General features: G+C 50.6%; 1 protein-coding gene across 4 annotated transcripts in view; it reads left to right on the top strand.

Moving 5' to 3' along the window:
- Nucleotides 1-14,494, top strand: part of Pex11g (peroxisomal biogenesis factor 11 gamma) — an 18,350-nt gene extending 3,856 nt beyond the window's left edge. For 2 of the 4 annotated variants that reach the window (XM_059249561.1, XM_059249558.1), the window contains exons 2-5: nt 6,866-7,054; nt 8,898-9,076; nt 12,805-12,867; nt 13,868-14,494. In XM_059249561.1, coding sequence (XP_059105544.1) covers nt 7,016-7,054; nt 8,898-9,076; nt 12,805-12,867; nt 13,868-14,105 — 519 coding nt within the window. In that variant the 5' untranslated portion in view covers nt 6,866-7,015 and the 3' untranslated portion in view covers nt 14,106-14,494. Of the gene's footprint in view, nt 1-3,974; nt 4,110-6,865; nt 7,055-8,897; nt 9,077-12,804; nt 12,868-13,867 lie in introns of those variants that run through there. The other 2 variants (XM_059249557.1, XM_059249559.1) reach the window with 2 other exon arrangements.

The raw sequence follows: 14,494 nt of genomic DNA, 5'->3' as shown, positions 1-14,494 counted from the left end.
TGTTGGGGAGGAGGACATTGGCTGGGGACCAGTGGTGACTGCCAGACCGTGCCTGGCAACTCCAAGGCCAGCTAGGAAGGCCAGGGCAGCCTAAGCATTTTCTCAAAGGTCAATCAAGCCCAATTCTTCACCATCTGGGAGGTTCTGCGAGAGCCAGGCATGGCCTGCAAAATTCCAAGCTGTGTTTCAGGGTGGAGAATGATGGTGGGGGTGGGGGTGCTGCGGAGAGCCTGGCAGCATTCAGGGGGTTCAGAGAAAGCATCATGCAGACACAGGCCATTGGGGAGAGAACATATTCAAGGGATTCAAGGTTTGTGAACATGGCTGTGCTCACCTGGAATTTGTGAAGTGGAGGCAGGAGGTCAGCTGCAAGTGAGGCCATCCTGGAACATATAGTGAGTTTCCGGCCATCCAGAGCTACAAAGTGAGGAGACCCTGTTGTTGGTTAAGCAGCGATGCCGATGGATGAGAGTGCTGGAGGAGAGTGCTGGATGTATCGGTGACAGAAGAATCACGAACCACGGTTACCTTTCTAGAATTTTATTGGGAGAGAGAGGGAGAGAGGGAGAGAGAGAAAGAGAGAGAGACCGCGTGGAGGAGGGAGAATCCAGAAGGAGGGAGTGCGGAAAAGAGAGGGCACAGAGGTCATACCCGCTTTTTAGGCTGGGACGCTGTTGCAGGCTGGTGACGTAATTAAGGACATAATCCTTACACCTGTCTCAATTAAGTAAACAACCACAAAAATCCCAGAGTCAGGCGTTGTACACACCTGTCATCCCTGCTCTTGGGAAGTAGAGAAAAGATGATGTAGAGCTCGAGGCTATCCTCTGCTGCATAGCAAGTTCAGCACAGCCTGTCTCAGGGGCTGGGGAGTGGCTCAGTTGGTAGAGGGCTGGCTATGTAAGCATAAGGATACAAGTTCAATCCCCTGGACTTGTATTTAAAAAGCAGGGTGTGGTAGATTGCTTATAATTCCAGCACCAGGGAGGCAGAGACAGAGGGATCCTTGAGACTCCACGACTAGCTGGCCTAACCTAAAGGGTGAGTTCCAGGCCAGTGAGAGACCCTATCTTAAAAATAAAGTAGAAAACATGGCTGTCTGGGTTCTACACGAGTGTGCACACATGTGTATCCCCACCCATCAGAGCTCAACCAAGAAACAGCTAAGGAGGAAAATAAAGGTTCAAGGAATATTCAGAAGGTGTGATGAGGAAGGCTCTGTAAGATGGTGGCATTTAGGCAGAGACCCAAGAATCATGTATGCGAGGTGAGCACAGGCTGTAGAGTGAGACCCTGTTTCAAACATGAAAGTGGGTAAGAAATTTAAGACAATATGAAAAGGCAGAAGCCATCTAAGTATCTAGAGGGAAAGCATTCTGGGCAGAGGAAACTACCGTGCACAGGCCCCGAGGCAGAAAGATGCATCATTTGAAGGAACAGGAGGGAAAAGATGTGGTTAGGAGTGGGAGGCAGGGAGGGAGGGAGAAGGGAGAGAGGAACAGAGGTTGAGATGGACAGGAGATGTCTTTCAAATATGAATCAATTGCTGGGAGGTGGTGCCGCCGCCGCCGCCGCCGCCGCCGCCGCCGCCGCCGCCGCCCGCCTTTTATCCCAATACTAGGGAGACAGAGCCAGGTGGAGTTCTGTGAGTTTGAGACCAGCCTGGTCTAAGAGCGAGATCCAGGACAGGCACTAAAACTACACAGAGAAACCTTGTCTCGAAAAACAAAAACAAAAAAAAAAAAGAAAGAAAGAAAAAAGTGAATCAATTATTCAGGTAGGAAAACGCAACATGGGGACCACTTCACTTCTGCTAGCCTGGCTGTCAGAGTAAAGAAAGTGTTACACACTGGGGGGGGGGGGGCTCCAGTCTGAGCGCACTGTGGATGGAGGTGTGAAGGAGCACAGCTGTTCTGGGAAACAGTGTGGCTGTCCCTCAGAAACCTGGAGCCAGTGGGATGTCTCGGCAGGGAAAAGTGCCTGGTAAAGACCTGAGTCCAGATACAGGCATGGATACCAGTATCCCTGTCCAGGACACATTCCTGATGTAACCTGCTTTCACTTACTTCACCTTTTAAACCAATGTTCTCAACCTGTGGGTCAAGACCCACACAGGGGTCACATATCAGATATTAGCATTACAATTCATTAACAGTAGTAAAAAATACAGCTGTGAAATAGCAACAAAAATAGTTTTATGGTTGAGGGTCACCACATGAGGAACTGTATTCAAGGGTCTCAGCTTTAGGAAGGTTGAGAACCACTATTATAGAAACAAACAAGGGCTGAAGAGATGGCCCACGAGTTAAGAACATATGCCTCCTACAGAGGACCAGAGTTCAGTTACCACGCAGCTCACAACTGTCTGTAACCTTAGCTCCAGGGGAGCCAATGCTCCCTTCTGCACTTGTACACAGGGTCTTGTGCTTGCCCAAGTAAACAGTAACAACTGTTGGGGAGAGGAGATTCTGAGTGGCTAGGCTGCCTACCAGTTGAGCTGGAAGCTCCCGCATGCAGCTTTCATGATCATCCTCCAGGCTGGGACGCTTTTCAGGGATGCCTTTGAGTAACCCATGTTTCTGTAGGAAACCTCAACTTCGCCGTGTTAGACTTGGGTGAAATCGTTCTTATGCTCTATTCTGTGTCTTCTCTCTTCCAGCTGAGCTCTACCCCCAACCTCCTACTCAGTAAGCCTTACTAACCAGCCTTTACCTGTCCTTCATCCACCTATTCCTAACTCACCACCCTGAGAGACTCTCCTTTGCCACTTTAAGAAGACTGTTCTGGGGGCTGGGCATGTGCTTGGCAAGCTCGAAGGCCTGGTTCCCCCAGCACTGCACAAACAGGACTTGGTGGAGCCCTTACCTGTCATCCCAACACTTTGGAGGGGGAGGCAAGAGGACCAGGAATCCAAGGCCATTTTTGGCTACAAATTTGGCCAGCCTGGATTGCATAAGATCCTGTCTGGTAACAAACACTTAAAATACCGGTGTAGTCCCCTCCACTCTACCCCGCACCTTCCCCCCAAAAACCCAGCTTGTTAAATTGAATCCTCCGGTGCCATCTCCAGGTAGATATGGATCTAATGCCTTTAAGTGATCAACCTTCCTTCCTGGAAAAGAGAGATCTTTGTATAACTTGTTGTTGTACACACACACACACACACACACACACACACCACGAGAAAAGGTGTAATTGGGGAGGTCAGAAGACAGCTTGCCGTTGGTCTTTTCTTTCTGCTTTTTGTTAGCTTTTTTTTTTTTTTTTGTGAGACAGGGTCTCTCTATGCAGTCCTGGCTATCCTGGAGCTCCCTAAGTAGATCTGGCTGGCCTAGAACTCACAGAGATCCTCTGCCTCCTGACTGCTGAGATTAAAGGCGTGGGTCACCATGCCCAGCTCATTTTCTTCTAACAACGTCTAGAGATGCCTTGCAGCCTTGTGTCAAATGCCTGTCATTCGGGAGACAGAGTCAGCAATTTAAGGCCAGCCTGAGTACATGGTGAGTTCGAGGATAGCTCCTGAGCTACAGGAGGTCCTAAAAAAAAAAAAAAAAAAATCAAAAACCAAACAACCAAACAACCTGATCCTCCTCAAAGAAAATGAAAATCAAGATGCCTTGTTGTGAGAGTACACCGGTCACACATGCTTACTACAGAAGCCGATAAAGCAGGCCACAAGTGCAGCCCGCTTTTAAGGAGAAATCCCTTTTGGGTGGGTCTGACACATGCTTTTGCTTGGATTTTTTTTTTTTAACGTGGACAATGATTAATTTTGAAACATTTTGCTTGTGGAGCAGCCTAAGCAGCCGTGGAGCGGATTGCAACAGGCTCAGTCTGGGTGAAGGTCATTCTGCGTGTCTGGGGGCAGGGAGTACACACGTAGCAGCAATACATTTGCACACTGGGTTCAGGTTAGCACGCTGACAAGGCGCCAGTACTGGAACAAAGGGCCGCTGCTGCGCCTGCGCCAGCCTTCAACCCTTTCCGGAAGGAGTTTCGACCCCGCCCCTGGTGGCGTCATGATCGAGTTGCCATGGCGCTGCTGAACAGTCTGGCTTCCTCGCTGGAGTCCTACAGGGGCCGGGACCGCCTGGTGAGAGGAGGCTTGGGTCCCTGCTGGGCCGGAGTGACCTGGTCAGAGCTTAGAGACAGGGAAACTGAGGGCAGAGAGGAGTTCCTAAAGGGACTGGTGTCGGTACAACACACCCCAAGACCAAGTTCTCAGCACAAGGATTTCTTTGCCCCAGGAGGACAAAGGGCAGGGAAAGAGAGACCTAAAGACAGGAGACAGAGGAGGAGGGAGAGGGGGCAGGGAATAGGGAGAGGGGGCAGGGAATAGGGAGAGGGGGTGAAGAGTATTTGTCCTGCCGGGACAGAGGACTGCCTCTGGATAGAGAGGAGACAGATGTGGCCCATAGGCAAATGGCAGTTTATAAGGGTTAAAGGAAAACCCCCTTGTTAGGATGAGGTGCTTGATTTTAATTGGACATGCTAATTAGGGCAGCCGAAGGGGGCTTTTGATTGCTGGACTTCAATACTCTGATAGCTGGACCTTGGTAGTCAGCCTCAGGAGGAGGAAGTGGCCAAATAAGAGACTAGACCTTGGGGGCTAGCTTTAGGAATGTAATCTAATGCTTTTTAGCAAGGCAGAGGCTTGCTAGCTAGTGCCTTGGTCCTCTTCCAGATCAATCACAAACACTCATCTAGTGTTGGACATTTGAAGTCAAACCTGCCAATCTAGCCCTGTTCAATCAAATAATGACCAAGATCTCACCAAGACACCAGTGTTCTTGGATTGGAGGAGCAACCTCAAATAGGGTTAGCGCATTACATGGCTTCCCCTGTAGCTGAACATTCATGTTTTAGCGCGTTACATGGCTTCCCCTGTTGCTGAGCATTCACATTATGACAGAATCCCCTCTAGTTGGGCACTTGGTTTATTTCAGCCAAACGTGGCCAGACTTCAGGACCTAGCCATGACGACTCCAAATCAAATCCACTGTAGCTAGTCACTTAGATTGTTTCTTGGATGGACAGCCATACCAACCAGATCCCTGTATTTGGACATTTAGTATCTGCCTAGCCACTATAATGTCTTGAGTTGCCACAGACACCTCACATGGGGATTTTGGATGTTCCAAAGTGGGTGCTGCATCTGAAACATTTTGGTAACAGTAAAATTCCATCCACTTGAGCATTTTGGTTGGTCCACTTAGCCTTCTGAGGTTAGGCGTAGCTTTCCTGACCAGTTCCTTATAGGCAGACATTACTGGTGGCTCCATGATTACATTCAACCCCTTTCTCTCCTAAGTTGGACATCTAAATTACAGTGTTCCCCATTACAGCCAAGCTGAAAAGGAGTTATAATCGATAGGAGCAAGGCCTCGCTGGAACTCAGTATGTAACCCAGGCTGGTGTCTTACATGATATCCTCCTACCTCAGCCTCCCAAGTTGCTGGGATGACAAGTGTGTATCACCACACACAGCTTGAAAGCAATGATTTCTGACAAGCAAATGAAATAATGAAAGACCTGAGTCTGTAGCCCAGTGCTTTCCTAACATAGACAAAGCCTTGAGGTCCATCCTCAGCACCAAATAAACCAGATATGTTGGCACAAGCCTGTGATCTCCGCACTCATAGAGGGAAGATCAGGAGTTCAAGGCCAGCTACATGATAGCATCTCAAACACAAAAGAAACAAAAGATACAAGGGTAGTGAGCCTGCTGAATCTCCGTGATCGAGGTCTCTAATTGAATGCCTTCCTTCTCTCTAAAGTGTTTGAAGCAAATTACTATTTTGTCACTTAGACTGTTCCTTCAGTCCAGCTAAGGCTTTGGCTAGGCCAGGAAGGGCAAATAGCAGTTTTGTCTCAGCCTCGTGCCCTGCCTGTGGGCAAAAGAGAACCCAGGAGACGAAATAGTTGTGTTTTCTTTGTCCCTGCCATTTCAACCACTGGTGACACAGGCCAGCAGTCCTGTGGAACTCTCCATGGCAAGTCTTCTTTCTCCCTTTCCTCCCTCCTCTCTTCTCTCTTTGTTGAAGCAGGGTCTTATGTAGCCCCGGCTGGCCTTGAACTTTCTTGTCTTCCTGCCTCAGCTCCCCTGGCACTGGGATGACAGGTGTGCCTCACCACACCTGGCTGTGTGGCACTTTTTGGATTTTGATGTCACGCTCTCATCTAAAAGAACCTCTTGAGAGCCTGGGACGTTGGTAGAGTGCTTGCGTAGCATGCAGGAGGCCTTGGGTTCACCCCCAGCCCAGTGTATTCCAAACATGTTGCACACCTCTCATTCCAGCACATGGGAGGTAGAAGCAAGAGGGTTAGCAATTCTAATCATGACCGCGGACAGTGGTTAGCCTAGGCTACAGGAGACCTTGTCTCAAATCGACAACAACTACCATAAAGTTATATCTTTAAAGGAAAGAAAGAAACTTTCAGTTTGTAGCCAGGTAAAGTGCTTCATGCCTGTTATTACAGCACTGGAATGCTGAGGCAGGAGGATGACAGTGACTTGCTATATGGTAAGTGAGGTGAGAGTGAGAGCCAGCCTCAGCAACCAAAAGAAGGGAACAAAAGACACAAACAAAACCTTTCAGTTTGGGTTGGAAGTTTGCTGACTCCCAGAACTTTTTGGTTTTTTTGAGACAGGATCTGACTCAATAGCCCAGGCTGGCCTTGAACTTATGGGTGATCCTCCTGCCTCAGTCTCTCAAGTTCTGAGAAGTATAGGCCTGCGCCACCATGCCTGGCAAGTCTTAGAACCCTTTCCAGGTTCCATCCTGAGGGCCCATGGCTGGGTGTGGTGGGGATTGCAGCTCAGCACGTGATCGGGACTGTGGTAACTGCTTCTGCTCTCCCACAGATCCGGACACTGGGCTACTGCTGCCAGCTCGTCGGTGGGGTCCTAGTGGAACAATGTCCCAGCAGGTCTGACGTGGGAAGGCGCTTGCTGGTGGTGTCAGCCCAGCTCAGCCATTGCAGGACGGTCTTGCGACTCTTTGATGACCCGGCCATGTTTGTCTACACTAAACAGTATGGCCTGGGGACAGAGGTAACAGGGTTGATGGGGCTGTGGGGAGAGGGGGCTGGACCTTCCCGAGGAGCTAGGAGCAATGGCCTCAGTGGGTATTTTAAGGGCTTCTTATTGGGTGATCTTATTATTGGCCATGGACCTGGGGCCTTGTACATGTTCCTTAAGCACTTTACTGCTAAGCCCCCACACTGCCTCTCAGTGGGGGAATCTAGGCAGGGGCTCTGCTGCTGAGCCACACCCCAACCTCGGCAGGTAAAAAACGCTTGCTCTACAAACTTGATCACCCGAGTTTAGGTCCCTGGAACGTACAGTGGACAGAGAAAACCCATTCCTAAAAGTTGTCCTTTGGCCTCCTCCTGCATGCCCACACTCACATCACACACACACACACACACACACACACACACACACACACACACTTTTTAAAAGCCCCTGAACCAGGGGTGGGGGCTTCCAGTAGTAATCATCCTAGCACTTGAGAGGCAGAGGCAGGAGGATGTGAGGTTGAGATCTGGGCTGGGGAGCTGGTCAGTCAGTCTGTGAAATGCCTGTTGTGCAGCCTGAGAACCTGAGTGTGAGTCTCCAAACCCCTGTAAACTAAGTGTGGTGGCTCACGCTTGTGATTCCAGTGCTGTAGAGGCGGACAGGAGGGGCCTTGGGATGCACTGGCCAGTCAGCCTGGCCTGTCAGTGCGCTTCAGGACCTGAGAGACACAGTCTCAAAAAACAGTGCAGGCTGTGGAGATGGATTAGCAGCTTAGAGTGCTTGTGAGGGCCCGAGTTCAAATCTCTAGAACCCACAGAATGTGCCGTCTATGATCCTAGCATTTCTTCAGGGACGTGGGGAGTGGAGACTGGAGACTCCCCAGAAGGACAGTTAGCTTGGTGAGCGGAGTCAGAAAGCAAGAGACTCTGCCTCAGTCAAAATAGAAGGCACGGAAGGAATGAGGTTGTCTTCCAACTGCCACACAAGTGCTGTGGCAAGCATGCACCTGTACTCACGTACAAGAATGCACACACACCCCTCATATACACACCAAGAATTACAAAACAAAAACAAAAAATGGGTTGTAAATGGACTGGCAGTTAAAAGCAGGGTTTGATGCCCAGCTCACAACTGTCTGTAACTCCATCTCTAGAGAATCCCATATTCTCTTCTGGCCTCCAAAGGCACTTACACTCATGTGCATAACACACACACACACACACACCACAACACACCATATCACACAGAGTTTAAGATCATTCTCAGCTATATAGGGATTTTGAGACCACCTGGGATATATGAGATCCCGTTTTTAAAACAAAATTCTTGGGCCAGACAGATGGCTCAGTGGTTAAGAGTGCTTGTTGTTTAATTATGAGGTGGAGGTAGGGTTCCCAGCACCCATGTACGGCAGCTCATAAATGCCTCTTTCTCCAGCTTCAAGGGGTCCTATGCTGTTCTGGCCTTGGAGGGTCCTGCATACACATGGCTGTGTTTGTACATGCACATGCACACACGCACCCCAAATAAGTAAATAAAAATGAAAGAACAGCAACAACAAACCTCTGGTGTCTGTCCCTGTCCTTCTGAGGTGATGCTCAGGGCTGGTGTAGGGCTTGGGGTTTTGACAGCTCTCCAGATCATTCTGTTGCCTGAGTTGAGACCCGTGAGCTGTCCAATGAGCATGAGCAGAGGAAGGCAGGCCTGCATGGGCCCCCGAGCTCTCTTCTTGTACAGCTGTTAGAGGTGGGCTGTCCTGCCCAGACACCAGGGCACAGACTGTGGTCATGGGAACGTCTTGTGGCCCAGAATGGCACTAAGTCAGGCAGTGAGCGGGTCTGACTTGCAGGCCTGTCCCCACCACTTGGTTTCACAGGAGGAGGATATCTTCATCCGATGGCTGTCTGTCCTGAGTAACATGGCTGACCAGCTGTACTACCCTTGTGAGCATGTCGCCTGGGCTGCCGATGCCAAGGTCCTCCAGGTGGACTCTGCTCGATGGTGGACACTGAGCACAGCCCTCTGGATTCTCTCTCTACTCCTTGGAGTTGTCAGGTACGTGACATCTGCCAGAGGGGACACCAGAAGTCCCCAAGAGGTGTTACCTCAGCAAAGCTGTAGGGGTGCCAACCCTTACATGTTTCGTTAGGAGGCTCGAAGGAGGGGGCAAGTCTTCACATATTGGAGTTTCCTTCCTTAATGTTTTTTTTTTTTTTTTTTTAAGTTTTTCTGTGTATGAGTTTTGCCTGCACACATGTCTGTGCGCCCTGTGTGTGCAGTGCCCACAGAAGCTAAGAGAGGATGGCGGATTCACTGGAACTGGAGTTACAGACAGCTGTGAGCTGCTGTGTGGGTGCTGGGAACCAACCCAGGTCCTTTGTAAGAGCAGCCAGTGTCTCAGCTACTGAGCAGTGTCTGCACCCCCGCACCCCCCCACCCCCGTTTGACCCTCTGTGTTTGTTTTTGGTGAGGTAACTGCTGTAACAGTTGGACACAAATGTACTGTTTAAAACAACACAGATCTGTTACAGCGCTGGAGGTCAGAAACCTGAAATCAATTTCATAGGGAAAAGTCCAGGCAGGTCAAGGCTGGTCCCTCCCTGGAGGCTCCACAGCCTTTTTCCAGTTCTAGAGGGCCCACATCCCTTTGCTTGTGGCCCCTTCCTCCTTCAAAGCGAGCACCGCAGTCTTAGAATCTCTCTGCTTCTGACAGCCCCACCTCTTGCCCCTTCTCTCTCTCTTTCCCTCTCTCTTAAAAGATGTATTTATTTTTGAAAGCTTTTAAAGAAAGGTTTTGTTTTCAATTATGTTCATGGCTTCATGCATATGAGCGTAGTGCCTGTGCCAGAAGAGGGTGTTGGAGTCTCTGGGGCTGGAGTGACCTGCAGTCGTGAGCTGCCCAACATGAGTGCTGGGAATGGAATCCAGCCTCTGCAAGAGCAGAACATTTGCTCCTGACCACCAAGTCCCTTCTCCAGTCTCATAAAAATGGGTTTGCTAATTGATTGTGTGTGAATGTAGTAGGTGTGTGTGCCTGGCGGAGGCCAGATGGAGACATAGAGTGTCCTCTGTCACTTTTTGCCGTTTCCTTTGAGGGGGTCTCTTGGCCCGAGCCCAGAGTTTTTGTTTTGGCTACTTCGGCAGCCAGCGAGCCTCAATGACACCCCCCCCGCACCCCCCCACCGCCCCCCATCTCTGCTCTCCCGCCCTTAGCACTAGGGTTACATGTCCTGCTTGCCATGTGGGCACTGGGGTCTGAACTAAAGTCCTAATGGTTGTAAGCAAGTACTCTTAACCACGGGGCCATTTCCCGTGTGCCTCTCTGCTTTTCTTTTTAATTATTTGTTTTTTTTTATTTCTCTTTGCTTTTATGCCTATATGTGTGAGCGTGTGGAGGCCAGAAGTCAACCTCAGATGGCATTACTCAGTCATTCCCCTTTATTTTACATTTTTTATTATTTAATTAAATTTCTTTAATTATTTGTGTGTGGGGGCATGTGCGCACTGTAGTGCACATGTGGAGTTCAGAGGACAACTTACAGAAGTTGGTTCTTTCCCTGAACCATTTGGGTTCTGGGGATTGAACTCAGGTCCTTAGGTTTGGTGGCAAGCACCTCTACCTGCTGAGCCATCTTGCTGGCCCTCCATCTTTTTTCCTTCTTTGTGTTTTTATTGGCCTGGGCCTTACTAACTCAGCTACGTCAGTTGTCCAGTGAGCACCAGGTCCCCTCCGCACTGATTTGTTTTCAGGGTTCTCTCTCCAGCCCTCTTTTCACTCACTTTTTTTCTTTGTATTTATTGACTTCATTTACTTGTGTGCGTGTACATGCGCACATGTATGGAGGTCAGAGGACAACTTGGGCAGTTATTTCCTTTACCCAGTGGATACTGGGATCCAACTTAGGGAACAGGCCTGGCTGCAAGGGCCTTTACCCGCCAAGCCATCTTGACAGCTCCTCCTTTTACTTTTTGTTTTTGAGACAGGGTTTCCTCTGTGTAGCCCTGGCTGTCCTGGAACTCGCTCTGTAGACAAGGCTGGCCTTGAACTCACAGAGATCTGCCTGCCTCTGCCTCCCAGGCATGTGCCACTACCACCCAGCTTCATTTAACTTATGAGATAGAACCTCATTAAGTATCCCAGGCAGGCCTTGAATTTGGATCCTCCTGCTTCAACCTCCCAAGAAGCTGTGATGATAGGCCCGTGCCACCATGCCTGGTTCTGATAATCCCTTCCCAGCCTTTGGATGTGTGTTCCTCTGACATGCTTGGGCAATATCCAGATGTCCTTTCATGACCATGGTTTCTTGCTGACCTCCGCTGACCTCTGAGGTCCCATCAAGCTTGCTGTCTCCATCCCCATGCACACTGTTGGCTTTCTCGGAACACTGGGCAGGTCCACAGCACGGTCCATTCTGGTGGGATGTAGATAAAGTCATAAGTCCTCCTGGGCTCGGAATGTGGTTCAGTTGGTAAAGTGCTTGCCTAGCATGCACAAGGCCCTGCTTTCCACCCTCAACACTGTATAAACTAGACGTGGTAGCACATGCATGTCATCCCAGAACTCAGGAGGTAGAGGCAAGAGGATCAGGAGTTCAAGGTCATCCTACACTAAGTTCAAGGCCAGCTTGTGCTACAGGAGAACCTGTTCTAACTTCGTTCTGTTGCTGTGGCAAATCACTCTGACTAAAACCAGCTCGGGGAGGAAAGGGTTTATTTGGCTTATACTTCCAGGTCACAGTCCATCGTCGAGGGAAGTCAGAGCAGGAACTGAAGGCAGGGAGCCATGGAGGGACACTGCTTGCTGGCTCACTCATAGGTGCCATGACCTGCAGAGTTTGGATCTGGAACCCTGACCAGGGAGGCCAAGGGAGTGAAGAAAGGACAGTGACACTAAAGAATGGACAGAAAAGCTGGGACTCTGGTCTACATAGTGAGTTTCAGGGAAGCCAGGTTTACATAGTTAGATCCTGTCTCAAAAACAAAATCATCCAGCCGCCACCACCACCACCTAAAGAGTAAAGAAAGAGAAAAGCAAAGCTGAGGTCGGGCAGGGTGTGTGCACTTCCATGGAGTGGAGGCATCTACCGCTGCATGTACTGCTGGCTGCACCCAGGAACCTCAGTTTACTATGTGTGGTACAGGGGGAGGGGGAGAGGGCAGGGGTCAGATTGTCTCAGAAGGAACTGTCTGTAGGCAGCAGCCTCAGACTAAACATCTGCGAGGAGGTGGCTGCTGTAGCTAGTTACTGTACACCTGGCCAATCGTCACACTCGGATCCTCTAGGAAACCTTTGCTATCTCTCTGGCCTCTCTCCCCCGGGAGGCTTTGCCACTCACGCGGGGCTAAGGCATTGCAGTCTTTGACATGGCCATGACGAGTCAACAATACATAGGACTCCTGTCACTCAGGGCTTCCTCCGTTCTCTAGTTAATAACATGACCCTGATATGCCCACAGGCTAATCTGATCCTCAGTCAAGGCTTTCCTCTCAGGTGACTCCAGGCTAACTCAGTTTGACAATTAAAGCTAACTAGGACAGATCCCCAGACTTCACCCCTAAAAGCGACAAGTCTCTCTCCCAAGGCACAGCTAGCCTGTAGCTCTGTGCAGGAGGCTGCAAGCAGGACCACTGCTGGCCAAGTATGGAGGGTGGCTGGTCTCAGTTCCCTAGGTTGAAGGCAGTGGAGGCTCTTGCTGCCTTAGCTGCTGTGGAGAGCTGACCCCTCCTCCCCCAGCTTGCCATGCTGCTCTGGCAGGGCATCCCTATGGTCTTCTGTGTTGCAGGTCCCTGTGGATAGCACTGAAGCTAAGACAGAAGCTGTGGAGCCTCACAGGCACCTTCACCAGGTACCCATCCTAACTTCTCCTGCAAGGTGCACAGAGTGCACTTCTCTCAGCCACGCCCCTGCTGACCTTTGCAGGGCTAATGTGGGAACCCTTTCCCTGGAAAGTTGTAAATAGATGTCTGCCATGCTTCATGGGACATCAGTAACAAACTAAAGTATGGTTTAGTCAAATTCCAACTTGTGGAGCCAAACAGCGGGAGTGTGGGTGACCCCCAAACAGCTGTATCATGGGAAAGTCTTACCCCAGCATGGATGACAACTTCCTCATGGCTGCATAGCACCTCTTGCAATTAGGGCAGAACTGCATACAGCAGAGCTGGGAGGTCAGAAGGAAGAAACCAGAATGTCAGCTGAAGGTCCAATGACCCTCACCACCTCTTCATATATGAGGAAAGGCAGTGGTCAACAACCCCGTTGGCTGAAAGGTTCAGGAATAGATCACTACAAAAGGGTGGGTGTAAACGGTGTGTGTGTGTGTGTGTGTGTGTGTGTGTGGTAGCGCATGCCTTTAATCCCAGCACTTGGGAGGCAGAGGCAGGAGGATTTCTGTGAGTTTGAAGTCAACCTGGTCTACAGAGCAAGTGTCAGGACAGCCAGGGGTACATAGAGGAACCCTGTCTCGAATAACCCCCCCCCCAAAAAAAAGTGTGTATTTGTGTGGTTCAGGGGATAGATCACTACAAAGGGGTGGTGTGTGTGTGTGTGTGTGTGTGTGTGTGTGTGTGTGGTCAAAGAGCATTGCTTTAGTCTCTGGGAGGGAAGTAGTACCTTTCCCAGGTAGGGGAACAGGCTTGTTAGAAGGAGGACTACAGGCTGAGCCTTCATGGCTGCATCCCACGGCAGGGTGGGTGATGAGGACAATGCCCACAGCCCTACACATGCCCAGGGATCCTGGAAAGAAGGCGTGGAATTGAGGCTGTGGGCCACTCTGTGCCTGCTCCTTTCTGGGGGACATGGGAAGGGCAGGCAATGAGTGGTTCCCTCCTCTTTCTCTCCCACAGCCAGCTGCCCAGGAGCAAGCGGAGGGCCATGGAGGCAAGGATGTGGTCAGAGGTTTTAACTCTACTCAGCAACCTGGCTGACCTGGCAAACGCTGTGCACTGGCTGCCCCAAGGCGTCCTGTGGGCCGGCCGCTTCCCTCCGTGGCTGGTGGGCCTCATGGGCACCATCTCCTCCCTCCTCAGCATGTATCAGGCTGCCAGGGCTGGCACCACAGCTGAGACAGACAGCTCTCGATGAGGCCCTGGAGTGGCAGGTGGAGGACACTGGAGGGCTCCACACAGGGCTCAGATTCCCAGAGTGGGAACCACTGGCCAGGGCTGCTTCCATGATTATGTACTCCAGTAGCTGTCTCCTGGGTGGGGTGGGAAAAGGGCTGGTAGATCTCAGGCCCTAGCTAGGGCTTCGGGGGAAGCTGCTTCTCTGGGGAGTGGGAGGCACATGAGGAGGACCCCAGGACTCCCAGAGCCAAGGCAGGCTCTCGAAGTCCCGGGAGGCCTCTGCTAGAACCTCCCACTTGCTGGCTTACCTGAAGGTGATGGGAGAGACGTGCCATGCCTGGGGTCGGGCTTTGGGGAGCTGGAATACTGCAGTGCCTATTAAACATTTTGGTGTGGTGCCAGTCTGTA

Source organism: Peromyscus eremicus, chromosome 23 (assembly GCF_949786415.1).
Source record: "Peromyscus eremicus chromosome 23, PerEre_H2_v1, whole genome shotgun sequence".
Taxonomy (NCBI): domain Eukaryota; kingdom Metazoa; phylum Chordata; class Mammalia; order Rodentia; family Cricetidae; genus Peromyscus; species Peromyscus eremicus.
This window is presented reverse-complemented; position numbering and strand designations above follow the sequence as displayed.